The sequence below is a fragment of the Alligator mississippiensis genome, chromosome 10 (genome assembly GCF_030867095.1).
Source record: "Alligator mississippiensis isolate rAllMis1 chromosome 10, rAllMis1, whole genome shotgun sequence".
In the NCBI taxonomy this organism is placed as follows: Eukaryota; Metazoa; Chordata; order Crocodylia; family Alligatoridae; genus Alligator; species Alligator mississippiensis.
The window spans coordinates 20,895,141-20,922,844 of NC_081833.1; the positions used below are offsets into that span (position 1 = coordinate 20,895,141).

Genomic DNA, 27,704 nt, shown 5'->3' on the forward strand with positions numbered 1-27,704 from the left:
ACACAGGCAGGCTCTGCTGGGGGGTGGGGGAGGAGGAAAGAAGAGTGTTCTTGTCTTTCAGGGAGCCAGTACAGAACAACAGATTTGTGTGAACAGAGCCCCAAGGAAACTGACATAGGATTATGGGGAGCTAAGGCTCCTGTGTAACCTATAATAAGCACACTTATTCCTTCTGTCCAGAGCACTCAGATTGTTTCAGTAACCATTTTTTAATCAGCTGTTGAGACCAGAGTGCTGCAGCCAGAATAAGCCTATCATTATTATAGCTAGATATCAGAGTTGATTTGGAATGGACATTCAAAGTAGCAGGGTAGAATATAGCAGAAGAGACTCCAGCACTACAGTTCCATGTGTGCATATGATTTATTGCAACTGTTTGCCTTCACTGGTACGTTACACCTATGGTTCATTTTAGTCAACAAAAATCCACACCACTTAACTCATTAGCTTCAAATCAAACCACAAGCAGTGTAGAAAGACTGCTCAAGTAAAGAAAAAGAAAGGGGGTAGGTGGAAAGAGGCATGTTTATAGTAAGATGTGCCCAGTACAGTCTAATGTATGCCCACACACCAAGCAGATCCAGGCCTGTGTCCTGAAAGAAAGAGAGCCTGGTTCCTTGTTATAGGGTTATTTTTCTGAAACCTGCAGATACAGGGTTACTTGTTCTTCTAGTTAGAGACCAGCTAGGTCTCAAAACCCCACCAAGCTTCATCATTCAGAATTCTAGGAACAATTACTGCAGATCATGCAACCACACAGACTCTAGCACATGAGAGCTAGAGAACCAGTTTCCCTCACCCAGGTTGAAGTACTCCAAACTGTAAGCTAGGATGGCTAACAAGCATCCCTGTCATTCTCTTTATGAAGGGATTCCAGTATGAGTTGCCATTTGAGCCAAGTTACTGAGTTCTGCTTCATTCACCTCAACTTTAAATACCTAAAAGCCAGAAGAATTAAATTGAAGGATTTATTACTGTTTAGAAAGGCAAGAACAACAGATAACCCTACTGCTCTCATTTCCAGTGAGAGGCAAACAGCAACTGCTAAGATGTTTCTCTTCAGCTTTGCTGAAAGCTACATCACTGCCATGTCTAGTCTACTGGACTTTTCTTCCCATGCATGTTGATACACAGGTTCTCAGCCTCTTCACTGAGGCAGCATATTGCAACACTCTGGCAGTGCCATAGACAGCTGTAAACACATTTTAACTAGGTATTAGGCCAGAAGAACCGACTTGGCACAGACTGGAAGCCCTGGCTAAAAGGTTTTCCAGGTTCAGTGTTTCTCAATACTTTATTTTGGTCTAAACCAATTGAATGATCTGGAAAAATATTTTATCTCCTTACTGTGATATCAGTTTCCACAGATTCCCCCCTCAAGCCCCAGAAACACAGATTAAATCTGTTCAAACTTAAATACTTAAACTATAGCAGCAAAACAAAAAGCAAAATGAAAAGAAAAACCAAGAGGAGAGAGAATTTCTCTGGGACAGCATATCACTTTGTGTGAACAACTGAGGTGCTGAAGAGTAGCTTCTGCTTTTGCTTCTTTCTTTTCTTGCCTCCCTTTTCTTCTGTAAGAAAGACAGTAAAGTTAAGGGATTTTGCTTCTACTTAAACCAGACCATATACCTCCCATTCATCTCATTTAATGGATTTAACAAAATAGGGGAGGTGGCAATTTTAGAGGTATTATGTACAGAACACCATTTCTATTAGTATGGAAATCTGTTACACAAGCATCCAGTGCCACAGGATTTAGCTTTTTATTTCTTCAAATACAGGGAACAATGATCACTGGTCCTTACAGCTGTCAGTAGTAACCCAGATGCCCAAGGAGATCTCTTTTTGACCTGGACTTGAAAAATATGGATAGTTTTTACTGGTTACTAAAAACAACAGGAGATTGAGGAGGTACATGTATCCCTAGTTGGAGATGAACTATCCTACTGTCTATCAAAATAAAGTGTTATTTCCACCATGTTCACATGTGTTAGGAGGTAGACCACAGATGCCTTCCTTCCCCACGCACAAATCTTCAGTGCAACATTGCACTACACTGTGCTGCTATCAAACTTACAGATTCTAAAATTAAGCATAGCAACCAAGGATTGCTACATCAAGTCAGTTCATATTTAAAGCCTTGATCTGAATTCATCTGTTTCCATACCTTCAGTGATTAGCTCTGCAGAGTTCCAGATGCCCCAAAACCTTTGGGCAAGTTCAAGTTCACCTTGACACATTACACACCAATTCTTGGGCATACAGAGAGCCCACAGACTATACTAAAAATAGTGCATCATAGAGTCCTAGTTTTCTGTTTAAAAATCCCAAATTCTCAGAGTAAAAAAAACAAACAAAACTAAATCTGCATTTTTCCATGATTAAAAATGAAATACCACTATATATAGGTATCAGTTGAACACAGTATTTTATTTATATATTTACAATTTTAAAGCAACTTGGAAGCCTGCCAGAGCCTCAATTATTATTATAAAATAAAATTCTAAATACCTATATATTTTAGTATGCAAGTTTGTATTTTTGGTTTTGTTGGGTTTTTTTTTTTTTAAATCAAAGAAAGTCAGAGCTCCTCCTGCCCCCTTCACTTATCAGGATGCAGGTCTAGCTGTGGGTTTTTTCCCCCCACTCCCCTGCTGCTTTGTGACACTGAGAAGATCTGATATACTGGTGCGCTGCCCTCGTCTATGCCAGCACTCCACTATCTAAAGCCTCAGCCCTGCTGGCATCCCTCACTCCTGGCCTACAGCCACTGGGCCTGCTGGCACCCCTCCCAGTCCCAGCCCCCTAGTGTGAAGAAGGGAGTGGGCATGTGGGGAGCACATGCCCCCTGGTGCCATGTTGTCTGTGCCTTCCCTGCCCCAACGCTTTGCCTGTGTGCCCCTCCACCCTGCCCTGCCCCCAACTTACCTAGGAGCTGTGGGAGCTGGTCTCCACTGCTGCTTGGCTACAGTTGCACACGTGCACGGGGCTCCCCCTGCCTCCAAAATCACCCTCCCCCACTCCTCCAGCCCCTTACAGGCTGGCGCACAGCCTGCCTGCAAGGGGAAACCCACAGTTTCCTGCATTCTTTAAGTAGAAAATCCACGCTTTTCCACAGTGAACTAAAGACTCGGATCCCCAATCATGATGGGTCATATATGAGGTGCAATTCACAACTGCCATTTCTAGATGGTAAGTGATGGCTTTCAGCAACAACTAACAAAATCCTGAACTGCTGTGGCTCCTGGAAAAACTTAGGCAGCTGTTTTAAGTGACAGCCTTGTTGAGGCAGTTCAGAAACAGCTCTGCAACCTCAAGTTGTTCAGAACAACTGTGGTGGTATGAGTTAGAACTGTCCCTGACTTGCCATTCACACTGCTAACAGAATGCAGATAACTTATGCCAGCATTATACCATACTTGTAGGGGGGAAAAACTCCAGCCAGCAGAGGATTTTATAACCTCTACAATGGAAGGTAGAACTTTCCCTCCCTAAAAAGGCTGCTGCATGTCACCTAAAAAAGCTCATCATATTCTTACCAGAGAGAGGATTAGATGTGGATGGCTTGTCCAGTTTAAGGAAGGCGGCCTCAATAGCCTGACTAAAAGAATTTTGAAAGCTGGGCACAGGAATCCGGTCAGAGTTGTCACTCTCTCCATCACTATCCACTGAAGCAGGAGGGGCAAGAGTATTTTCCTCTGGGATAAAAAAAAAAAAAAAATCCTTATAAAAATAAAAATCATCCTTATTACAAAGGCACAAACAGAAGAGGTGAACAGGCCTCAGCAATACAGAAGTGCTTTCTACCTGAAGTAAGGGCTTTAAGAGACCCCAAGATGGAAGGATTGGTTAGTAGGGTTTCTTTACCTTTTTTCTTTGGAGCAGATTTTGGCCATATTTCCGACTTTGCTTTTCCAACCCTCAGCATCTACCAAGAAAAAAAAAAAGGAGTGTGAATACCAGAAATCTGACCAGGCTTCATCTACCAGAATTCCCTCCCACACTTCCATTCACATGGAATTACAAATAGCCTAGATTTGTTAGTATAATCACTTTGGACACAGAATATAGGACTTTAGTAATCTTTGGCAGATCCATAAAAACATTTAACTCAATCAAGGGGTATATTCCCTCTACTCTTAAGGCGTCCTATAGGGTTTGCAAGCTTCATACCACTTGGGGAACAGCAAGTAAAGTTAAGTCAGTAGAATGTTCTCTTGCACATACTACATTAAGGGAGCTGGATTTACCTGAGCAAAGGAAGGGAAAGGAGACTCTTCTTCCAAGCTCCCACAGAGTGATGGGCTGACCAGGCTGGCAGCAGGTAACAGTGTAGTAGGGACAAACTCTGCAGAGACAAGGGAAAAAAAGTCAGACAGTTCATAAGAGATCCAGTTACAGTAGCAAAGTTTCATGTTAGTATGATTGAGGAGAAAGAAGGGAACCAGCCAAATCAAAAATCCAGTAAGACCCACTAACTTCAGTTTATTTCATCACATTTTGATATTTCAGTCCTCCCCCCACCACACACACACTTAATCCCCTGATATTTAAACATCTTCCTGACTATACCTGGAAGTTTTTCTATAGGGAGATTTCTACTAAAAATTTAAAAAGGGCCCCAGGAATCTTGAGAAGGAGACCCCAAATAAAGTGTTACAGGTGGTAAAGTTACTGGACTTGATCCTACTGAACACTACATAAAGTGCTACATTTTCCTACATAAAAAGGCAGCATAGTCCAGAGAAAGAAGAAACCAAATGGTTGTTCTCCAAAAGGTAGGGCTATAGTGACAACATTACCACCCCTTTGTGGGTGCATATTTGGGAAGAAGTCCATTATTCTTTAAAATGGTTGTTCTTTTCCCTTCTAAGGCTTCTTAGAAGTGGGGTGACAATGCAATCCTCATATTGTTCCCAGGGTACAGGACAAGACAGAGAAGAAGAAAGGCAGAGGAGGAAAAAAGAAAAAAAAAAAAAAGAAAAAAGGAAAGGCATTTGGATCCTCCATATTTAGACACTGACCGTCTGAAGTTCACCACTACAACAGTCCAAAACCAGCAGTAATGGCAAAACTAACTTTGCCCCCTAAGTAGTAGAGTCATTGTTCCCCAAGGCATCAGTCCATCTGCCATTTATGAATTCTCCCAAATGCTCACCTGTCTGAGATACAGGACTTCTGCCAAGAGGAGGAAGTAAAAAAGGACTCTGGTTATCAGTGCTGATGGACTCCCCCAAGCAAGAGCTGAAGGCAGGAAACTGTTGCAGATTCTCTAGAGCAATGTGGACCTCTGGATCTAGGGTGAAAGCCATGAACAAGATTAAAAAAAGAACGTAAGGGTCAGTCTACAAGCATCAAAAGTTGTCCCATAGACAGAGATTATAGTCTCTTCCCTGGTGGAAAGGTTTAGTGATCTTGTGACTTCATCCTCTACCTTGAGAGGCTCAAGACAGAAGCCTCGCTCCTGGGCACATAGACACCTGTGCAGATGTCTTCTCCTTCTGCAACTTTACTTAAAGGGAGCATCTAGGATACAGAACCCAAGTACCCTATGAGCTACTTGGATATCCCTTTTTCATGGCAATTCTCCAGTGTCCCACAGCTCTTGTACATCTAAGTTGTACAGAGTTATTTTAACAGGGAATTTTCTGTATAATATTTATTTGATGTATGCGGCACCTTTACCAAAAAACTCAGGGCATCTTGCAATAAGAAAAACCGAATAAACTTAAACAGAACAGTGACAAAAGAAAACATCATAAAAAGGGAACTAGAATATTTTTTGAGCTGACAAGCAAGTGACAGTGACTTCCTACACATTTTGCCAAGTGCACTTGGCATACTGATGGTACTTGAAGAAGGTTGCTGTCTGCTGACCTTGGGGATCATAATGGTGTATAAAGGAAGAAGGCGATCCCTTAGGTTCATGGGGCCCAGACTGCTTAGGGCCTTATAAGTCAAAGCCAGCACCTGAATTATGCCAGGAATGCTACTGGGAACCAGTAGTCTCTGGGGCACTAGAGTTATGCATTTCTTCTTAGCATTTGAGAAGAACCCCCACTCATTGTATGCAAGAGACTTACACTTGCCCTGCTTTTTGTTCTCCTCCATCTCAATTCTGCGTTCCCGACGCCGCTCATCACGAGCTTTCTTCTGTCGCAGACGTTTCCTCTTTTCAAGGTCATCTAACAGATGCACAGATCATTGGTTATCAGGTAAAAGCTAGTACTGGGTAAAGTGTCTTATTTAGGGAGCTACATATTTCTAACTCATTGAGACACCCTTGAATAAGCAAATGCAGTTTCCATGTTCTCCTGAAGACTGATCCTTCTTAACTACTGTCTAATTTTCTACCTCATACTTACTTTAATCTGCACAGAAACAAAATGTTTACATTATGGAACACCTCAAAATTTGTTAAGAGCCTGCATAGGGCAATTCCTAGTTCTAGCCAGCCTAATTCCAAACACCTTCCATGGCCCAAATGCACAATGGTCATTAATGTTATCATCCCTTTGACCTCCTGGCTGCAAAAACAAGCACTACTTTTCCCAAGCACTAACCTGAAAACATCTCTAGGGTTTCCTTGGAAAGGATGGGAGTCTTCAGAGCCAGTTCACAAATGCTGAACTCGCAGGTGAGAGGCAAGTGACATAGGTAACGATGACGCTGTCTTATATCCTACAAGGACAGAATAGAGGTATCTAATAAGCCAGAACCCAGAGTAAGTGCCTCTCCGTTCACCACCACAAAAAAGTCACTTGCATTCCAGGTTGTACTGTAACCTTCATCCCTGCATAAAAAAATCCCCAAACAAACAAAATACATCTAACAGGCTTAAATATGTCCTGTTCATTTGTGGACTGGAAGAGCTAGTAGCAACACCAGCAAGCCAGTCAGATTAGCGAATACTGGATTGGAAATAGACTTCTTGGGTCAGAATGCCAACTTCCTAATACGATGTGGTTGCCTGTAATATAGTCCTGTTCAAAATTCAAACTCTAAGATGAATTAGAGTTTTTGCCCCCAAAACCACTCCCATTTATTGTCAAAAGTACCGTCCCGTCAGCCATAATTTTGCTAAGATAAGCAAGCCAAGCTTTTAGCATCTTGTAAGACAGGCTCTCGATTCTCTTCATCTTGGTGCCCTTCTTTGTACCTATTCCACATTCAAGAAAAAACAAGACTCCCACAACTGCGGATGGATGACCAATATTGTATGCAGTATTCAAAAGAAGGCTTTTAGTCTCTTCTACAACGTCATTAATACATTGCCAGTAGAGGTGGGGAAAAAAAGACTCAACCAATACAGATTTGATCAAGTGATCAAGAGTGGATACAGAGAGTTATTTTTTTTACTGCAAGCTCTTCTACTCTGTCCTTCCTAGGTCCAGAATACATCTCTTTGTGGTGAGGAAGTGAGTAAGCCATCAGATCCAGGAATAAAATCAGGCCTCTACTACAGCACCAATGTAGAAAGCGACCCTTTACCACCTTTACGGGCGGGGGGTTTTGTTTTGTTTTTTTTAAATCAATTCTGTGTGGTGCACACCTTTGAATGTTACCATCCTGACTTATTCTGCAAGGCTTCTTTCTGTTCTTCCTACCTCTAGTTTCAAACTCTGGCTCAACAATTTTAGTTCTTTCAATTTTTTTTGCCCAGGTTCCTTGCCTTTCTATACAAAAACTTTCAGGTTGCTGGCCTCGGTTTCCTAGTTGGATTAGCCCTTTCATTAACTCAAGTCTCCTACCCATCTGCTGCTCTCTGTTAGCATTTTCTTTTTTCTTGCTCACTATCCACCTGCATCCACTGAACTGATACCTCAAATACTCTTTAAAAGATACCTCCAAGAGCTGCAGTAAGCAGATCCCAACTTCACCCCCACCAGAGAAAGACAGCTCCAGCAAGTATTGGAAAGTGTTTGACAATCCCTTTAGATGCTCTTTCCTATCAGTATCTTACCTACCACCACCAGGGTGGATTTGATTTAAAAATCACTGGTCAAGAAGCCTCAATTTAATCATCATTTTCTATAAAAAGTGCATTCTTGTTTGATATTCTTTATTCATTTAACTTCTTGAAGCTTTGCACTTTCAGATAAAGGTAAGGGTGTGACTGTGTACACAAACTTGTAGAGATGCAATAGGGCTGATGGGTGGGTAATCAGGTCTGTTATCTCTCATTTCCATATACTGCTGTTAACAAGGATGCATCTCTGGAGACAACAAACTCTCCCTGTGCCTGAAGAAGGGCGTTTGCACCCGAAAGCTTGTAAAGAACAATTTTTTCCAACTATTTAGTTGGTCTAATAAAAGATATCACATCTACCCAAAGAACTTTGTCTGCCTATGATCTCTCGACACACAAATTCACAGTTGGAGAACTGAAACTAAGCATCATAGCGATGTTTAATGGGATCTTATAGACTGAGCACTGAGTTCCATTGGGTAGAGTGGTTTTCTTTAATCTTTACTGATCTATAGAGGAACTTCTGGAAACCCCATGAGATTGGGCCCCTAATATAGTCTATGGCCTGTTGTGACCTATTTATCAAACTTCTAAAAAGGTTACATGAATATATAGTCTCAAATAGTATACTAAGAGTTATAATCCCTATTCCATGATAATCTCTTTAAGCTTTAACATACGTTTAATTTAAGCTCTCTTTGTATTTTTTTTAAGATGCTTTAAAAAAAAACTATAATTAAAAAAAAATCTGATTTAAATAAAAAATTCCAATTTTTTTAAGTGTTGATTTTTATCCACCCTGCCTACCATTAAAATTCACCACTGTCCTCTCCAAGCAAGGATCCATGATTAATAAGGGAAAGCTGAAGCAGTTACCTCTGTCATGGAGTAGCCAGCTATCTCTACTACAGCTGCAGTGATCTTCTCTGGACTCTTCTCCAGGCTGCCATACTCACGAACAAGACAGCGAACATTCACAGGGTGAAGATACATACACTGTCCATCCTCCGCTGGGAAATAAAAGATTTACTGGTTACAGTACAGTGCAGTACTGGTTACAGCAAGGCTGCTTACAGATGTTAAAAAAGTGGCACTTTAAACTCCACATGCCCCCATACGAAGCCCAGTGCATACCCAGAAGAGGCATAGTGTTACTTGGACCTGGCTTGCCCAACATCTGTATAAACTGGGTGCTATAGTGGGGCTTTTTTGGCACTTCTATCTAATAAACTATTAAATAAGCTTTAGATAAAAGTGCCAAAAAACCCCACTGAAGCACATGATCTCCATAGATACTGCAGAGCTGGGTTGAACTAATCTGCTGCTTCTTCCAGTAAACCTCCCCCCCCCTTAGTCGTTTCTTCACCTGCTAACTTTTCATGGCATACTCTTCTTCCAACTCTTTCTTTCAGGCATCAGTGATAAAGTTCAAATTACTTTCTTTGAAAAGCCTATTTTTAATGCAATTCAACAAGTTCGTAAGTCTACTGAAGCTACAAGGGTCCTTCTGTGACATTTCTGGAAAACACTTCTCCCCTTGACTGCAGACTGCACCATACTAACCTTGGTAGAAGTAATAAAAAGGAGAGTTGCTCAGATGTCCACTGGTAGTTGCATTTTTAGTTCTCTGACAGTTAGTTTCAGCAGGACTACTCTCTGTTATACTATTCACATCTGGTATGTCCATAGTGCCCACTTCAGGTACCTTTTCCTCATCCATCACTGCCTCTCCTGCTTCTAAAGGAAGCAGAAAGGAGCTTGCAGAATTGACAGAGGAAGCTTCCACTATTTCTTCATCAAATGCAGATAGATATTCTAGAACACACTGTTAGAACAGAAAAGGCGATGTACAAATTATTATTCATGCCATGTCAGCCCATTTAGAATCTCTAGTACACAAGCTTTCCAAAGGAAACTTATATATACACCACACACCCACCTACCCACACCCCCCAGCTATCCTTATACTACAATAAGGAAGCCGATTCAATCATGGTTAGCATCTGTTTGAGAGGGAGGGAAGGAGACCACCCACCTTTGTCTCCTGGGAAACTGGAAACTCTATGGTCTCAGGATCCTCTAGGGTCAATTCCTCTACAGCTGCTGTGGCTCCTGCAATGTCACAGTCTTTAATCTGGTCAGGAGAGAGGGCCATCTCTCGCTCCTACAGGCCCCCAAAAGAAAGACAACAGATTTGCTTCAGTTTTGTATTACACCAAAAGAATTACTGCTACAAAAAAAAAAAAAAAAAAAAAAATGGCAAAACTATACACACACTGCTAGTCTTTTCCCCCTATATTTCACAGTAGCCATAGAATGGTATTCTCCATTACAGGAAGTGGTCATTAGATGACAGAAGGAAGTGTGGCCTCCACAAGCCATCTTCTACATACTGGAAATTCTCTCAAAACAGGACATCCTACATGTTTGAAAATAGGCATTTTAAGAAGGCAAGAGAACTAGAGAGTGAGCAATGCCTGAGATAAGGAAATCTTAACTTCCTCTGCTGAGAAGTTTCCACCACTATCTCTATGGTAAGGACCACATTCAAAAGCTGATGGTACTGTGTGTGGTACATTTCTGTCTGGGTTTAGGGCTTATGTGGTTATTCCTTTCCAGGATTTATATAGTTGCTTAAATGCCTGGTGGTGCTCTGCGAGCAATACCACATTACTGATATCTGCATCATTGCCACAGAAATTGAATGATCATATGACTACAAACAACTCCCTATTGTCAAAACTTATGAAGCAGCTGTTAACTGGATGCCTCAGTTCATTCAAGGAAAAAAAAAAAAAAAAAAAAAGTCACCATTAAGATGCCCCACAGAAGGAGCATCTCACCTTCAGTTCCTGGATAGCTGCCTCAACAAAGCAGGCCTCAGAAGTGTGCTTCTCCTCCTCATACTGTCGTAGCAATGCTGCTTTCTCTTCCAGGATCACCCACTGCAGCACTTGCTCCCTGGAGGCCAGAAGCAACTTAAAGTATTGGCTGTGCTGCTCATCTGACCAAGAAAGAATATCCAGTAAGGTATCTTTTGTTGGCATGCCATTTTACAAGTTCCAAGTTAAAATTCTGATAATTACAGCTGAGTTAATCTCCTAGTGGTCCAGCCCACAGAAATAAGAGTTACTTGTAACCACAATTATAGATGAACAATACATATTCTTATTCATGGAATGCATTACCAAGTGCAGTCGAGACAAGGGAACCTTCTCATGGCAGTTCCTATTAAGGGTGATCCTGTACACCTTCTGCCAAGCAGGGCTATGAAGAGATTTATCCCATTGCTGCCTACGTGCTTTCCTCACCAGCTCCTCATTTAGGATGTTACAGGACTTTTCAAAGGAGAAAGCTTGTGGAGGACAGTAAAACTGTGCAGAGTTCATTTCTAAGTTCTCTGGATGCAAACAAGTAGCCCCCGCCCTGAACATTCCTCCCAATGGTATAATTTGGTAGGCTGTACTCAATGAATAAGAGAAAGGAAGGAAGAGGACCAAGTCCTAAGTGAACTAGGATTGCAAAACCGTACAGTCCTACTGACCTACGCGATACAGAAACCCCAAAATCCAAGAAATAGCATGATACTATATATAAACACAGGCTAAAAGAGCTACCATTGTTTTTTTGTAGAGTGTGTTTTACTGTTAAGAGGAAGGAATGGCTCCAATTTGCATACATGCACATCTCCCCCTCCCTCAAAAGTTTCTGACTAGGAAAGAGTTGAAAACAGGCCTGTGATGTTTAGTTCTATTAATACTAAGATTTGGCTTAGTAGTGTAGAGATGTGTAACTTTTTAATGTGCTGAAACTATAAGCATTCAGAGCCTAAACTGACCTTTTCCCCTTAATATGGCTCCTTAAGTGGTATCAACCAAGCAGTTTCATGGCCAAAATAGTTTGAAACTTCCTCCTAATCTCCTTGAACGCTCATGGGACAAACAGCTGTGGTTAGAACACCTCAAAGAACAACCTTCCCCACCAAGACATACCAAAGATCTACTATGCATGTCAGATGCCTGGAAAACCCCTTGACAGAGACGAGCACTGTCTTCAGTTCTGGTAGAAAGTTTCTCTATAATATTATTCTGTATTGACATGCTACTACCTCATGTAAGAAACTGAGCAGTGATACTTAAGGCACAACTATTGAGAACCAAAGTTAGTGTCCATCTGTGACTACAAGTGGATAAAGGAGCACCATCACCTTTCATTTCACATTCAGAGCATTCTGGGAGACACAGACACAGACACAGACACAGACACAGACACAGACACAGACACAGACACAGACACAGACACAGACACAGACACAGACACAGACACAGTGTGTGTGTGGGGTGAGAGCACATCTTGAGGCAGGTGACATTCTCAAATAAAACCTGGCATGGGCTACAGAATAAAATCAAACCTAAAGATCATTCACTTTGCTGATCCCTGGATTGGGAGGAAAGCTGAGGAGACATACCAAGAGGAAAAAAAAGTGACATCTGTACTGGCAATCTTGTGCCTGTGAAATGCACTATTCCAACACTGGATACATTACTGAGCTGGAAGGGCTTTACAACACAGTAACCTGAATCAGTGCATTGCATCCCACCAATTCAAGTTTTAGGGAATGGGACTGTAGGCTTGGGAGTTTCCAAGATATATTAAGTTCAGTTTCTCCAGCTATTAAACCCCTATCCTTAAATGGGATTATCTTTGCCACCTTTTTCAGATGTGGCAGATGAAAGTCTCAACTTCTACATCCAAATTTCCTAGCCAGACAGAGCCAGGAGGTCAAAGTATCAATCTTCAAAAATACTCACCTCCAAGGTGAATAGGCTGTACTACTTTCATCCACTTGGATTTGGGCAATGCTATCAAGACACCTTTCTCTCGTCTCATCAGCTGCATTGTAATGGTGTCACCAATTGCATACTGGCGTGTTTCCATAGCAACAACACTGCAATGCAGGGAGGAGATTAGTAACAAAAATTAACATTAAGAAGAGTGGAGGTATTTAAATGCCCCTGAAGTCTTACCTCTTGAGATCCTTTTTATGAATGGATCCATAACAGATAGGACATTTGCTCCAAGCCTTCTCACTCAGGGAGAGATAATGCAGGATACATGCCCAGCAGAAGATATGCCCACAGCGGGTGATCTTTGCTGCAGTAGGTGGATACAGGCATATTGGGCAGGAGGGCACTTCATGGCTACAAATTCGCTGAAAGAACAGAAGAAAATAGTTGCTAAGACTATAGATTAAAAACTATCACAGAATTTCCTAGAGGATGAAAGCATTTAGACTAGACATGGGGCAGGCAAAATATGGCCCACGGGCAGGCAGGCAGGTGGTAGGGAGTGGGTAGGCAGCAGGCAGGGAAGGAAGGGAAGCCGTAGGAGAAAGGCAGCAGTGGCAGACTAAGGGGGTGGGCAGGGACGGGCTACTCCTGCTGTGTTCTGGAGTCCCAGCATTGCAGCCAGGAACTGCGTGCTGCCAGGAGGTGCCCATACAGGCCGGCCGGCTGGCTCCGTGCCATGCAGCTCCCACCTGCAACACTGGGACCACAGAACGCAGCAGGAGCCAGACCTGCCCCCGCAGTTCCCAGCTGACACCTGCTGCCACCTCTATCATAGGGGCCACATGCCTGTAGCTCCAGCACTCGCACCAAGGGAAGCCCTGTGCTGGAGCCAGCTGCCTTCCCCATCCCCTGCTGTGCAGGTCCCCAGACTCCACTGGCAGTGGAGGGAGCCCCACACTCTGCAGAGTCCAGCACGGAGTCCCAGGCAAGTGTGGAAGCTGCGGGCGCACAACACAGAGCCCCTGTGATAGAGATGGATGGGCAGGCTGTGCTCCTTTCCCCGCATGCAGCACTGGCCAAAACTGCGTCCTGCCAGGCGCCAGTAACTGCAACTGGGCACAAGCTCCCTGAGCCCCTGCCTGCTCTGCTGTCGGCAGTGGGGGCTGCGTGCCACGTCGGGGAGTTCCCACACACCTTCACCTCACAGGCACACCCCGCCTCCACATATACACACACCCCAACATACTTTATTCCCCCCCTCACACAAGCCCTATAAGATGCTTTATTTTTGAGTTATCATGAAATCCCTTCTATATACAGTACACAAACACAAATCGTGACAAATATTTTTTGTAATAAAATTAAAAACGTTTTAGCGGGTGTTTGACTTCTAGTGTATGATTTGGTTTTTTCCTGGTTCTAAGATGGCAACCCCACCACTCCCAAAAGGAGTACTTCCAGGGGCAAGGGGAGGGACTTCCAGTGGCAAAGGTCAGAGTTAGGGGTGAAACTTCCAGTCCCAAGATGGTGACCAAGGGGCAGGGCACCTGTCAAGGGGCAGGGCTACCCATTCAGCCCTCAACAGGTCACTAAAACTTGTTAAAACAGCCCTCCAGCCAAAATAATGGCCTGCCCCCAGACTAGACCCACTTGAACCTTTTCAAAAGAGCAGGAAGACTGCTGGAAAAAAACAAAAAACAACCTAATCTGCACATAAATCAAACTGGAACCATCCACCTGGCATTTATTTTTGAACAGGACTGTTTATCATTTATTTTAGGTTTTTTTCTTATGACAGTGCTGACATCTCTGGAGATACTGCCAGTGAATACACAAAGAACTAGTTTTGCAGGAAAGGATTTCTTGGGGATTCCTCACTTCACAACCAGGCTGTTTTAGGTCTGCTGTGTCCAATAGGAACTTGATGTCCAAGGCCAGGTGGGGAAAGGGGGGGATTTATACAATTCTGGTGTGTGGGTGGGTGAGCGAGCAAACATCTCAATTTGTCTAGTCGTCATTAATAGATTAGACAAGTGCTTCTTTAGGTTTTCAAGATCTATTTAGACTATAGCAGAGAGTGTATGTGCACAGGTTTCCAAAGAAGCACTGCTCAACAAGGAGAAGAACAAACATACCTCCGTTCCAAATATACAGCCTACACCACAGACCAAGATTAGCTTTCTGAAAAGCTGTCTTCTTGCTCTGGGTGGGAATCTAGGCTGCTTCAACTAGCTAAAAATGGCCACCCATGCACAGAGTAACAATTTTTACAGGCACTCTAAACAGTATGTTTCTATTAATTCTATCCCTGTCAGATAATGGTACTGGGGGGGAAGTTTAAGCACAGAACCAAGAAAAAGCATTAGGAACACTCAACATTCCTGATCAGCTTTCACATTAAAAGCAAAGAGGATTATTAAAATGTCCCTCATAGCAGGCTCTGTCACACACAGAATATTTCACAATTCATTCCCCATCAGATTCTCCCTTGTCACTCACATAATCTGTAAAGGAATAAACTTGACAGCATCTGAATTTTGTGTGTCAGAGATAACCACAGTTAGAGGCACTTTTTGTACACTGGCAAGCTAAAGAAATTATGATCAGAAATTTTTAAAACCCAGCCCTTCACAACTGACCACTTGCTCCACAAAGTCCCAGTTGACCAAGGTATCTGGGTCAGCAAAATGGACTGTGTAGTCCTGATCTTCAGACACCACAAACTGGCAGCTGGAAGGGAGACAAAACCAAAATAAGACAAGCTACCCCACTCCAGTTGTCTCTAGGCAATGGCAGAGGAGAAATCTAATCTAAGGGTCACAAGAGCAAGAACAACCTTTAGGAACAACACCTAAAGGGCTCTTAGCACACACACTTCTTACTTAGGAGAAGAGACTTGGTAACTATTGACCATGGCCAGCTGGATGCAGTCGGCAAATCCCAATAGGTTTGAGTTGACATTCAAAGAATGTCGTGGCCATAGGACTATCCAAGTGCTTGTATCTAATGGCAGTTGAGGCAAGCTAGCTGAAGCACAGAGTATAACTAAATTGAGGAAAACTTCAAGATCAATGCAGACAATAGAGTCAATAAAGCAGACAATGTAAATGCATTCTGTAGGTGTTCATCAAGGATAACACAAAGTAGGAAACTACATTCCTAGAGAGAGAATTTGAGATCTTCGTATAGAGATTAATTCTGATAAAAGAAAGTCAAATTACAACTTACTAAAAGTAATACAAAAAGATAATGCTAGCAGTTTGGCAATAATTTAGGTAGTGTTCAAATAAAGGGAATATTGGAAGTTTCCCAAGTGATAGAGGATGTTTACACTAATAAGAAACAGAATTCATTTGCTAATTAATAAACTGATAGTCAGCAGGTAAGAACACATACAGAATGCATTTACATTGTTGAAATTGTATCTATACAAGTCAACTCTGCAGATAAATATTAGTAACCATTAAAAAACTAATGTTATAAACCAAAACTTTTATACCCATAACAATCTGAATAGTTCAGAGAAACTGATCCTAGAGAAATCTATTCCTTGATACCTCCATGTACTAAAATACAAGTTTCTCCTTCATGTAATGGACATGCCTATGAAATAAACTTAACTCCTATTCCCTTAAGAGGGAAAGGTATTACAGACCCTCTCGACAACAGAAAACATTGAATTTTGCCATTAATGCCAAGGTATACAGAACAACATGTTACCATCTTCCTCCTTCAGTGTCACCTATTTTTATAAATCAGAAAAAAAAAAACCTTATCTTTTTACAAGCAAGACCCTTCTATACATGCAAGGTAGCCATCATACCAACATGGTAGAGACAGAACTTCAGCTATTTTTCAGACAGACTCACAGGAATTCAGAGTCATAAGTACGTCATTCCCTGACCAAGCATCTTAGACCCCAATTAGCTTCCACTCACTTGGCCTGTAAGAAGAGCTCCTTGTTGAAGGGTTTATGTCCCCATTTATTTCTTCTCCCCCAGCTGCCAGGTCCATTCCCATCCAAGTGACCTGCTTGGCCACGGGGTTCAAAGGTGAAATTCAATAAGTGGTTCAGGTTAATCTTCTTGGGACCAGAAAATTGGGCAGGGCTGAACTCTGCCCGTTGAGCCTCTGCTACCTAGGAGACAGCAATTTTCATTAGAATTCACAGAAAAAAGCCTGACACACTACAAAGACATCAATATAAGGACCGATTAAATTCCCCTCTGACAGATGCACAGTACCCACCTCACTCACCTTCTCCCATTTCAGTTCCGCAAATCAAGTACTGGTGCATTTGAAGTGCATGAGAATATTAAAGTTAGAACTGAATAATCTTTCCCCACCCAAATAGAGGGAAGCAAAAAGCAAGCTATGCAATGAAAAGCAAACGCTGCCTTTCAAGAGAAAGCCCACTAGATTGAAGCATAGTAATGTACGTAAGAAACTGATTATTTTAATCTGAAAATATCCTTTTTTTTTTTTTTTTTTTTTTTTAAAGATCAGTATAATAAACCTCAGGATCATTCCAGAGATCAGGTTACATAATGTATATGAAAATTAAGTAAAAAGAAAGTTGACAGAAACTGAACTCAGAGTAATAATTGACAAAACCAGTGATGGAGACTAGTAAATTTTCATGCATTAACAAAAAACAACAACAAAAAAAAAACACAAACACACAAAAACAGAAACATACACAGTCAGATGTGCCATAGGGTACACACCACTCACCTATGGGATATACCTACGGCAGCGTAACAGAATTCAGACTCTAGCTTGATCACAACATGCCTCAACTAATTATTTTCCTCAATGCTATTTCATAGCATGGAATTCAAACCACCAATGTAGTTAGACATAAAAAGCTCAGACTTTTAGAATTTGAAAGTAGCATTTCTAGAAATTATTTTGTGAAATATTTTTCCCCCTCGATGTATGTACCCACTCCTTATATAGAATTTCCATTAGTTGTCCTTTATTTTTATTGTACAGCTAGACAAGCAGGGTGCAGTCCTCTTGTTTTCCCAGAACTGTTCTGTTCACACTCCACCTGCCATCTCAGTGATGTTATTACCTTAGGGCTCCTTCCCTTCCCACCCCCAAGTTGGGCACAGAAGGCCTATCTAGGTAGGTCGGAGAAATTCTTTTCATCCCAAGAAAGAAGGCCTTGCATACATGGCATTGCAATTCTTACCTCATCTCGTCTGCCACCATTACAAGAGCTAAAAAGTTTGCCACTGCCAGCACTGCCCCCCCTCTGAGGGGGCATCTTATTAAAAGTTTTGCTTTTCTGTGAATTGGAGCGACGGGACTGGCTGCAAAAGTTCTCATTTTTTGAATATGAAGTTTCTCTTTTACGATTGTAACGCTGTTTGGATCCATTTGCATTCTTTCCATCTGAAAGAAAGAGGCAAACTCATGAGCTTTAACACACAAAAAAGCATCACTTTTCTAGTGCCTTTAAACTTCTAAGACAATCATGCTCATAGACTCATAGATGCAAGGGTTGGAAGGGACTTCAACAGATCATCAAGTCCGACTCCCTGCCTAGGCAGGAAAGAGTCCTGGGGTCAGATGACCCCAGACAGATGCCTATCCAGCCTTCTCTTAAAGACCCTCAAGATAGGGTAGAGCACCACCTCCGTTAGAAGCCCATTCCAAATTTTGGCCACCCTTACCATGAAGAAGTTTTTCCTGATATCTAGTTTAAATCTGGTCTGTCACCAAATGCAGTTCTATACATTCCTATAGGAAGACAATATTGGCACTTATCCCACAAAATATTAGGCCCATTACTGCCAGAAAATTAGGGAGCCAATAAAAGAAAATAACCACTTAGCTGCCATTTAGTAAATGGTTTCATGCAGAAATCAGTCCCAATAAGCAGCATGTTCACTGTACTTACTAAGGGTATAGGTTGTAGCTGTGTTGGTCTAAGGACATATCAGATTTACCCAAAGAACCTTGTCTGCTTATCTTTTATTAGACCAACTCAGAGAGTTGGAAGAATTCTTCTTGGCAAGCTTTTGGGTATAAATACCCTTCATCAGGCTGAGGAAGCATCTGCAGCTGATGCATGCTATTCCATCCAGGAAGAGCATACACCAACTGCAGATGCTTCCTCAGCCTGATGAAGGGTATTTATACCCAAAAGCTTGCCAAGAAGAATTCTTCCAACTCTCTGAGTTGGTCTAATAAAAGATATCAGATTTACCCAAAGAACCTTGTCTGCCTATTGTACTTACTAAGACATACACCACATTCATTGCCACTTAGAGCTCTTACATCAAGCAAAAAGTTAGGGACAACGTGGATGGGTTGCTGAATCAACAATACTACTTGACCATTCTTGAGCCATTAACATAAGCAAATAAAACAAGACCAGATACAGATACCAGAACCCAAACCAGACACACCAAATCAAAAGCTAAATAAAATCCCAAAGGTCAGTTTTGATTTTTCTGACAGATACCAGTTAGTTCTTTATTCCAGTCTCTGTAGATATAGCTGATGACATTTTCAACATACTGTTCTGAATATATAAGAGGCACCAGCTCTGCCTGTGTTTGTTTCCAAAGCTTTCACCTTGCTCATTCATTATGGAAAGGATGCCTTTGTTTCCTTTAAGCCTTCTTCTAGCCCTCTGTAGACTTGCTTCTTAAAGCTCAAAAAAAAAAAGACTAATCTACTTTTACATTCCACCCTCCACTAGATCTTCCTGCCTAGGAATGCATGTGCGCTAAGTTTCTCAAATCCTATTGTGACAGGGGGGCAATCTCCCAGGCCCGGTCACAGTGCCAGCCCATCCACCCATCTTTGGGCATACCACCTGCCTTAACAACAGGGCCTGACAAGAGAGTAACTAATTAAGATGGTAATTAGGTGAGAGGCTGCCCTTCGAATGCCCTGATGTAAAAGGGTGGTACATACACATCTCTGACCTTTCCTTAGTGCGTCCCATGCCTCGCAGATGTCATCCATAAGTTGTGCTATGCTGATTTGAGGCCGGGCCCCAACTCAGCACATTGTTAGGCTTCACTCACACTGCCTGCCTCTCAATAGGGCCTCTACCACTCTGCCCGCTCTCACTGGGCTTCTTGCACTCTTGCCCCTCACGGGGCCACATCCACTCTGCCCTCCTCCTTTAAGCGATCATGTAAGCCATCAGGCTTGTCTCTACACTCCTTGGCCAACCCTGGCACAGCTTTTTGGGCCTCTCCCTTCATCTGCATGGTGGCTGGGCAGTTTGTCAAACACTGGGATAACTCCGCCCCTGGCCCTGCACTGGGTAACACAACCCACTGGTTCCCTAGTTGGGGCCATGGGCACCCCTGGATCTGTGCTGTGGGCAAGCAGCTGCAGTGCTGAGAGGGGGAGGGTTATGGGTGGGGCTGCAGCCACCCCAGATTTTCCCATAGCCCCCTCCCACTGCTGCCGCTGCCCACCCCGGCTACAGCCTTCCCGGCCCTGTGCAGATCCGCCTCCCCCCAGTGCTCTCCTGGACAAGTGGCAGGAGCTGCCGGATTAGTGGCGTGCAGTAGCGGGAGCCACCCCCCAGAGGAGCCTCAGCTCTGTCCCGCCCTGCCCTAGCTGGGCAGCACCTATCCAAGCCACAGCCCCTGCCATTCCCTCCCTCACCATGTGGGGTGTTAATCTGCCCCCTCCACCTCCCTTCCCTCCCCTCTTACCACAAGAGACTTATCAGTTGCATGCTGCTGGGCTCTGCTCCTTGCTCCCTGAGTACTTTGCTGTGGCTGCACGCATGCACAAGCATTTATCAGCCAAATCAGGCTGATTTCTAATATAGTCAATTTTCTTTATATCATTGACAATCCGATAATCAGACCAACATATTGGTGCACCTCTAGTAAGCATACAAGTCTGATACCACATGTCCTATCTTCCCAGGGATGTTTTCTATGGACCCTGCATTAGGGTCTATTGGGCATCAAAAATAAATAAGTAAATAAATATCAGTGGGCCTCACAAAAGCAGCATCAGAACATAAGCCTGTATACAAACTGATGTTATAACCAGAAGATTTTTAGCGCCTCCCCCCCCTTTTTTTCTTCTTCTTTGTTTTGTTTATACAGTTGTGAAACCTACAGTCTCCACAGGAGCCCAGCAGCTTGGCTCCACTACTAGTGTTAAAACTAGCATCTCAATCATTACTTCATCAGCTTTGGTAACCACAGCTTCCACTATTGCCCTTTCCTAGCAAGATTAAATACTCCTAACCAACATTCTGAAGTCAGCCGCACATTTCAAGGTGAATGCAAGATTATTCACAGTTAGTCTAATTTTTCATTGAATATTTAATTTTTCTCTTCCTACGCTCACCAAAATAGGTTTGAGGAACAGTCAGAAAGGCTTTATGTACTCCTGCATGAGAGTTAAAAAAGCCACACATTAGTGTTGTGAAAGAGGGCATAAATTGGTCTAAGATTCTTCCTGCCAAGAGGTAACTGCAGAGGCATAAAACCCAGTTAGAGCCATCACACTTTAGAGTGATATGGAAAAAGCTAGAAAGTAATACCAGCTTTCACAGTTCAACTTCCACTGAAGTCCATGTTAAAATCCTCTTTAGTTCTCTAAATTCCTAGGAAGTCACAGGTACTTCCCACTGGTCTGAAAGTACTGTTGTATGCTAGCACAGGATCTTCCTCTTCACAATGATTTAAAGTTAAGACTAAATCCATAGACCTATCAAATGATCTCTTTCTCCAGCAATTACAGAAGTCACAGGGCAACTTTCCAAAAGTGATGCAACCATTTTGCCACTGTTTACCAATAGAAAGGGTGACTTCCTCTGGTATGAAAAGCCTGAGCCTGGAGATGTCTGAATTAATGGAGCTAACCAAGAGACTTATCTTTAAGATCTCAGCAAAAAACTACTCTCAGTTAGTACCACTGTTGTACATTTAAAGAAAAAAAAATCGTTTGCTCTTGCAGCACACAGAAAGGCCACAGAAGTCAGTCTGACAGGACAGGGAAAAACAGTGTTATCAGAAGATGCACACCAGTTCCAGCCAAGTACCCTGGGTGTAACCAGGCCCGAGTCAGGATGATTTAGATAAGACCTTTTATGCAAATATCAGTAGAGGATAGGTTGTAGTTACACCAATTGAACTAGGCTGTGATCTCTGGACAGAATTAAAACTCAGCCAAAAGACAAGGGAAGGCAATTGGCTGTATTAACATTTACTAGTTTCATCAGTTAACTTCATTACTAACTATACAGAAAAGCCAGATCATTTTTGCAGACTTAAGATGGTTTGTTCAGTGTATTGTAAATCACAAGCCTGTCTATATGAAACATGCACTATGAGGCCAGAGCAACTTTGAGCTTTTCCAACCCATGTTATCCCAGTCATTTTAAAAAGGCACGCTGCTTCTTGCACCTGCTAAGCAGCAATCTTTTATTGTATTTGGCACCAAGGAATTCCCCACCTCAATATAGCCAAGTTATAGCTGAACAATGCATTCCATGTGTCAGTAGATTACATATGTCCATTCACATAAGGCTCTCACCCACAGCCTTTAGATGTTTGTCCACTCATCACTACAACAGGCTGTACTGCCTTACACCGCATGGAAGAAGAATCCCTGACTTATGCCCCTTTAAGCAAGAGCCCTAAGTGGTGTAGTCATCTTGCTGTCACTATCTTACTGGCTGTAAATAAGACGGTCTGCATTCAAGTTCCTGGAATAGTCTGAAAACTGACTGGGTTATAGCAAGACGAGACTAAAACCAAGAACTCAGGAGACATAACATCTAGTTTTACATTTTGTAGATCCACATTTTCAGCCATGCTGTTTCAGGAAAACAAGCAATCCAACAGAAGTGCTTTTCCTTCTAGCCCCTTTGCAAGGCAACCCAACAAAAACAAGCTTCTGTTTTCCCCAGTTTCAAAAGAATCAGGAGTTTTACAGAATACCTACCATTTACTGCCAAAACAATATCCACCATTTACTCAGGATATTATTCTGTGCCCCTCCACCCAGGACTCACGACAAGCCATTTCTGTTGTTCATTTTTTGCATCCATTTGGTTCCCAGTCCCCTTTTGCTCCTACTGTAGTTTCCAAATAAGCACCCCCACATAAGTCTTGCCATTTGTCTCAGCCCAACAACTATCAGCCTGGAACTGGTGCACTTTAGCTAAACAAAGCTTGTTTCCAGTAGTTGCATCTACTTTGTTTCAACTTAAGTTAATAAAATAGCCCTTTTATTACATTTCCTGGCTCTAATTTTGGGGTGGGGGGAGGTGGAAAGAGGGGAGATCCCCCACTCAAGGAAATATATTTTTAATTTGGAGAGGTTATATCAAGTTGCAAGAACTATAGTATTCAAGACACCACAAGGGAAGGGCTACAACCACAAGGTATAAGTAGTGCTCTAGTTGATCATTCCCTTTATTTTTGAGCGTTTCCCCCAGCATGTGAACTAGTCACAAGCCTCTGGATGATACAACAGCTTTGTTTGTTTTTTGAAAATGGACATAGCTTCTCTAAGGTCCCTTTTAAAGTTCTATCATTAGTGACTTAAACACTTTTCCAGTCCAACCCCCTGCCCCGAGGCAAAACAAACATCTGTCAGGGATGTTTTCATTTAAAGTGGTAAATAAAATGTCTGACACCTGCAACTACTAGAGAATCACTAGATACAGAAAAGGCAAGAAAAGTTGATCACTTTGCAGTATCAATATCATGCAAGGCATGAAGAGTGTTAGTATAATTTACTAGCCTAAAAACATAGTTTATTTTTTTTTAAGTCCTTTCAGGCTACCTTGATGCATCATAATAGACAAGTATGCACAACTCCCAATTTTTTCCTTCTTTGAACTTTCTTGGAAAACAGATGGCTTAGAAACCTAAACATGTAACATTCTGATTTTGACAGCACTTGGCATAATCTTTTTGCACTAACACCTAAATTATCTGTCTTATATTTAATGCAAAGTGGAAGGATCTTTGTGCAAAATTCTTCTATTCACTGCTTCTTATGAAGAGATTGTCCTAGAACCAGCTCCCTTCAATGTCAGATTTTGGATTTGTTCCCCTTTCTGTCCTGCAGCACTACCAAGACAGGGGGAGGGGGGGGTTCTTTAAAGTGAGGAAGATGAATTTTGGGGGGAAAGGGGGGAGGCAGCAGCAGCAACAGATGGATATGGAACCTCACCCTCCTAATACTTCTTGTATCTCTTGCCCCCAGAAGGAAGGTACAGTGGGCAGGGAACCAAGAACTCATAAATTTCCCACCCACTGTTTATAATTTCTGAGGACAGACCTTACTGAGCAAAGTATCATACCCATACATTAGCAAGCATCACCTCTGCTCCCATTTTAAAATTAAGTGAGCCAAGGAATAGCACAAGGCCACTCTAGTCACAAACAGACAAGAAACCAGTTCTCAATCTTATATCAGATCCAGGTCCCATCCTTTCAGGAGTATCCCAAATTTATAGGGGTCTACTTAACTCACCACAAAGCAATTTTTACAACTTTAAGACTCAAAGAACCCATTTCACAGGCATTTCCCAGCACCCCATCCCTCACTGCTGACTGGCAGAGAGGCATGTACTATGTAATTAAATAGGGAATTCCACAGAAAGTAAATACCATTGAATTTATCTTATAATAAGTTTAAAAATTAAATTTAAATCAAATTTAAATATACTATAAATTATAAATTAATACACAATACGAATTGCAACTTATATCATAATAATGATAAGCGTTCTACAAAAGTTAGAAATATTAATTAATGCCAACCTTAACAGAAACATTTACATTTCACTAGCTGGCACCTTCACTTAGTGCAGTAGCTCCCAACCTCAGGGCACAACCCAAATCAGGGTTATGGGGGGTCCACCCCTTGCTTCGCCCCTCCTGCCTGTGGGGCTCTCCTGGCACGCAGTCTGTGCAGCTCTCACCACCAGTGCCCGCCGCCGCCACGCCACCCCCCCCCGCGATCGTGGCCCAGACCGGGCTCACTGGTGTTACCAGGCATGAGTGAGTCGGCAGCAGGGGCAAGGGCTGCGAATCAAATTTAGGGTTGCAACAAAAATAGGTTGGTAACTACTGATTTAGCCTATGCCGCTAGCAGACAGTCACTGTACCATAGAGTCCAGGGGCAGGCAATTATTTCGGGCGGAGGGCCACTTACTGAGTTTTGGCAAGCCATTGAGGGCCGCATGACAGGCAGCCGGGGCAGATAAATATTAATTTTCTAACTTTTTTTTAGGGGCTCCACAGGCCAGATAGAATGGCCTGGTGGGCTGCATCTGCCCCCACCCCCGGCCACATTTTGCCCACCCCTGCCAGAGTGATTTACTATCACATTATCTTTGTCCCAATGCTTATTGCAATACATTCTCAAACAGCATATTGTAAGGATAATATGCTGGGTTTGTTTTTTTTTGTTTTGTTTTTAAGTTTAATTCCACAGGAAGTCATCACCAGAAAATATTATATTGGCTATCACAGACAATGCAGTTTTTGTAGTTTCCATGAAAACTGCAAATTAAGTAGACCCCTATAAATTTCATGTCTTTGGGCTGTCTTGTCTGAAATCAAAGTTCAAATCACCAGACCACCACCCTGCCATCTTCCTTCTCCACACAGGGACAGAATCTCAGAATTGTTTCATAGTCCCCCCCCAATCCCCAGATGACCAGAGTTTTTTTAACCCTTTATTCTTAGTGGTAAGGGTCTGCAAGAGAAATCAATAAGGCTCAAGTTCAAACCTGCTACTGACTCAAGTAGAGCATGTTTCCAAAGCTGGTCTCAGTCTTTTTTAAAAGAGCCAGTTAGTTCACATAATGTGAAAACATCTTTAAAAATAAAATTTGTAGTTAAAATCTGCTGTGATCCGTCAGATATTTCACAACCTAGCATCGGTGCCCCACATTCCAGTCGGGTCTGTGGGAAAACCAGTTAGTAATACATTACATGCTTACAGCCTGCCCTTTGACTGGGGACTGATGCAATAACTCCTCCCCTTAACTAGAGCACACCTCAGCATTATAACCACTTGTTTTCTTGTGATCAGTTGTCCATACCTACATTCCTCTAGTGACACACTGCATTTTGTTTGCCAGAATAGCAATGTTATGATTGAGACATCAAAGTCCCCAAGAGGAAGGAAATTGCATACAGGCTATCACAGCATCACTGCCCTACACACCACCATACAACTACTTTAAAACAAATGGGATACTCTGATACCTATGTATTCCCCTCCCTCATCCTCAAAGGGTTAGGAACAAGACTAGACAGACGGGTGTATCAACATTGGGTATTCCATCGAACTTTAGATGAGGCTGCTAATACACAGGACTTATGACAGGCTTAGTCTAAAAATATTACAATATTGATTATGTATTGGATGTTTACAAAAGCTGTGTCAACATATAATATCTAGATGTGCAGCCAACTCCCAATTGTATGTAAAATGATATCCTGCCAACTTGAAGACAGGAGTGTAGTGTCAGATACATGGCCGAAGAAGCCATTTCCAACCTGCATGATGTGCTTTCATGCCCACCCCCCCATACAGATGATGCAAAACACAGACTTTTGCAAAGCCCATCACTTGTGACTACTGAAGCAGTTTTCAAGAAGTGTCTTCCAAGTCTGCAGATAACCCGAAACAATGGCTCTGAAAACATCAGTGCTCCACCCTGCTTCAAAGGGTTAACTCTAAAGCCAAATGACAATACCTGAATACCAACATTAGTTGCTTCATTGCTCCTCTTTTTACAGGAGGAAATGGGGAAAAGAATGGGACCTTTGGGGAACAGGAGGGGAGAAAATGGAACTAGGGATTTCTACAGTTAAAGGGGGAAGGGAGAAGAAAAAAAAATTAAACAAAAGAACAACCATAACCACCACCTCCTCCTCAAGCACATACAACAAGCAGCACCAGAGACAAGAAATCTGGATCTTGAAAAGTGTTTTTGTCCTTGGCCCCGTCATAAGCCTCCTGCTGACATTAGCAGCCATTTTGTTGTCAATTGTCTAGTGCACTTAGGCTATATTTATACCCTGATCCATTAAACACAATAAGAGGAATTCAGAGCTCTCCACGGAGCACGTTTGACGTTGATCTGCTGGCCAGGCCAACAGCCTCTGCATTAGTCCTGGAGTCTGCGAAGCTCCGTTCCAAGCTCCGACATGTCTTCAGACAGGGTGTTAGCTCTCTCCTCACCTAAGAAACTAAGGCGTGTCCCAGCCTGACTCGACACTCCAGCTTCGAGGCAGGGTCCTAGTCCCGCAGGCCTCTCCTTGCCCTCTCCCTACCTGCTGCTGCCGTTAAAGGAATGGCATTTGCTGAATTTTATTTCTGCCAAAAAGCAACCATTTCTTGGCCTCTCCAGCACTCCCTGGCCGTTTTTCAACACCGGGAGCTAGAGCAGGGGACAGCAGGGCCCGCCTGGGAGAGGGGAATCCTCCCTCACCTCCCGGGGGTGGGGGACCCGCCGGCCCAGCCCGTCCTTACCGCCTTTGGGCTTAGAGTCGCCACCGGCGGGCCCGGCCGAGGCGGAGCGGGGCTGCGAGGGGCCGGACGCGCCGGAGCCGCAGGGGCTGCTCTTGTCCATGTCGGGGGCGGCGGGGCCGGGCGGGCTCAGCGGCATCAACGGGCGCCCCGGCGGGCGGGTGGTGGGACGGGCGCTCGGGCAGGCGGCGGGGGCCCAGGCTCATGGCCCGCGGGGGGGACCGGCGGGGGCGGCGCAGCGCGGCCTCCTTCATGGCGACATCCTCTCGCGGCTCCGCTGCAACGGGGGAAAGGCCGCGACGGCGCCGGGCCGGGCCTGCGGGGCTCCGCGAGGGCGGGCGGGCGGGGAGCGGGAAGGAGCCCCGCGGGGCCCGGCGCTGGCTGCGGCGGGAGGGGTCGGCGCCGCCCGCGCACCCAGGGCCTGGGGCTGCTGCTACCGC

General features: G+C 43.3%; 1 protein-coding gene across 2 annotated transcripts; it reads right to left on the bottom strand.

The window, feature by feature from the left end:
* Positions 1–344: 344 nt before the first annotated feature.
* On the bottom strand, positions 345–27,704 carry RNF10 (ring finger protein 10). Of its 2 annotated transcripts, none has more exons than XM_019493732.2 (17): positions 27,268–27,704; positions 17,960–18,162; positions 16,701–16,900; positions 15,402–15,492; positions 13,000–13,184; positions 12,784–12,920; positions 10,816–10,976; positions 10,008–10,136; positions 9,536–9,797; positions 8,849–8,982; positions 6,567–6,684; positions 6,087–6,188; positions 5,162–5,299; positions 4,254–4,351; positions 3,871–3,931; positions 3,543–3,701; positions 345–1,571 (listed from the first exon to the last, which is right to left on the bottom strand). In XM_019493732.2, exons 1-17 carry the CDS (start codon positions 27,401–27,403, stop codon positions 1,498–1,500), a joined length of 2,388 nt encoding a protein of 795 aa, XP_019349277.1. In that variant the 5' UTR covers positions 27,404–27,704; the 3' UTR covers positions 345–1,497. The 2 variants fall into 2 exon arrangements, with proteins under 2 accessions (XP_019349277.1, XP_014449054.2); XM_014593568.3 differs by having other exon boundaries at positions 345–1,574; positions 27,268–27,702.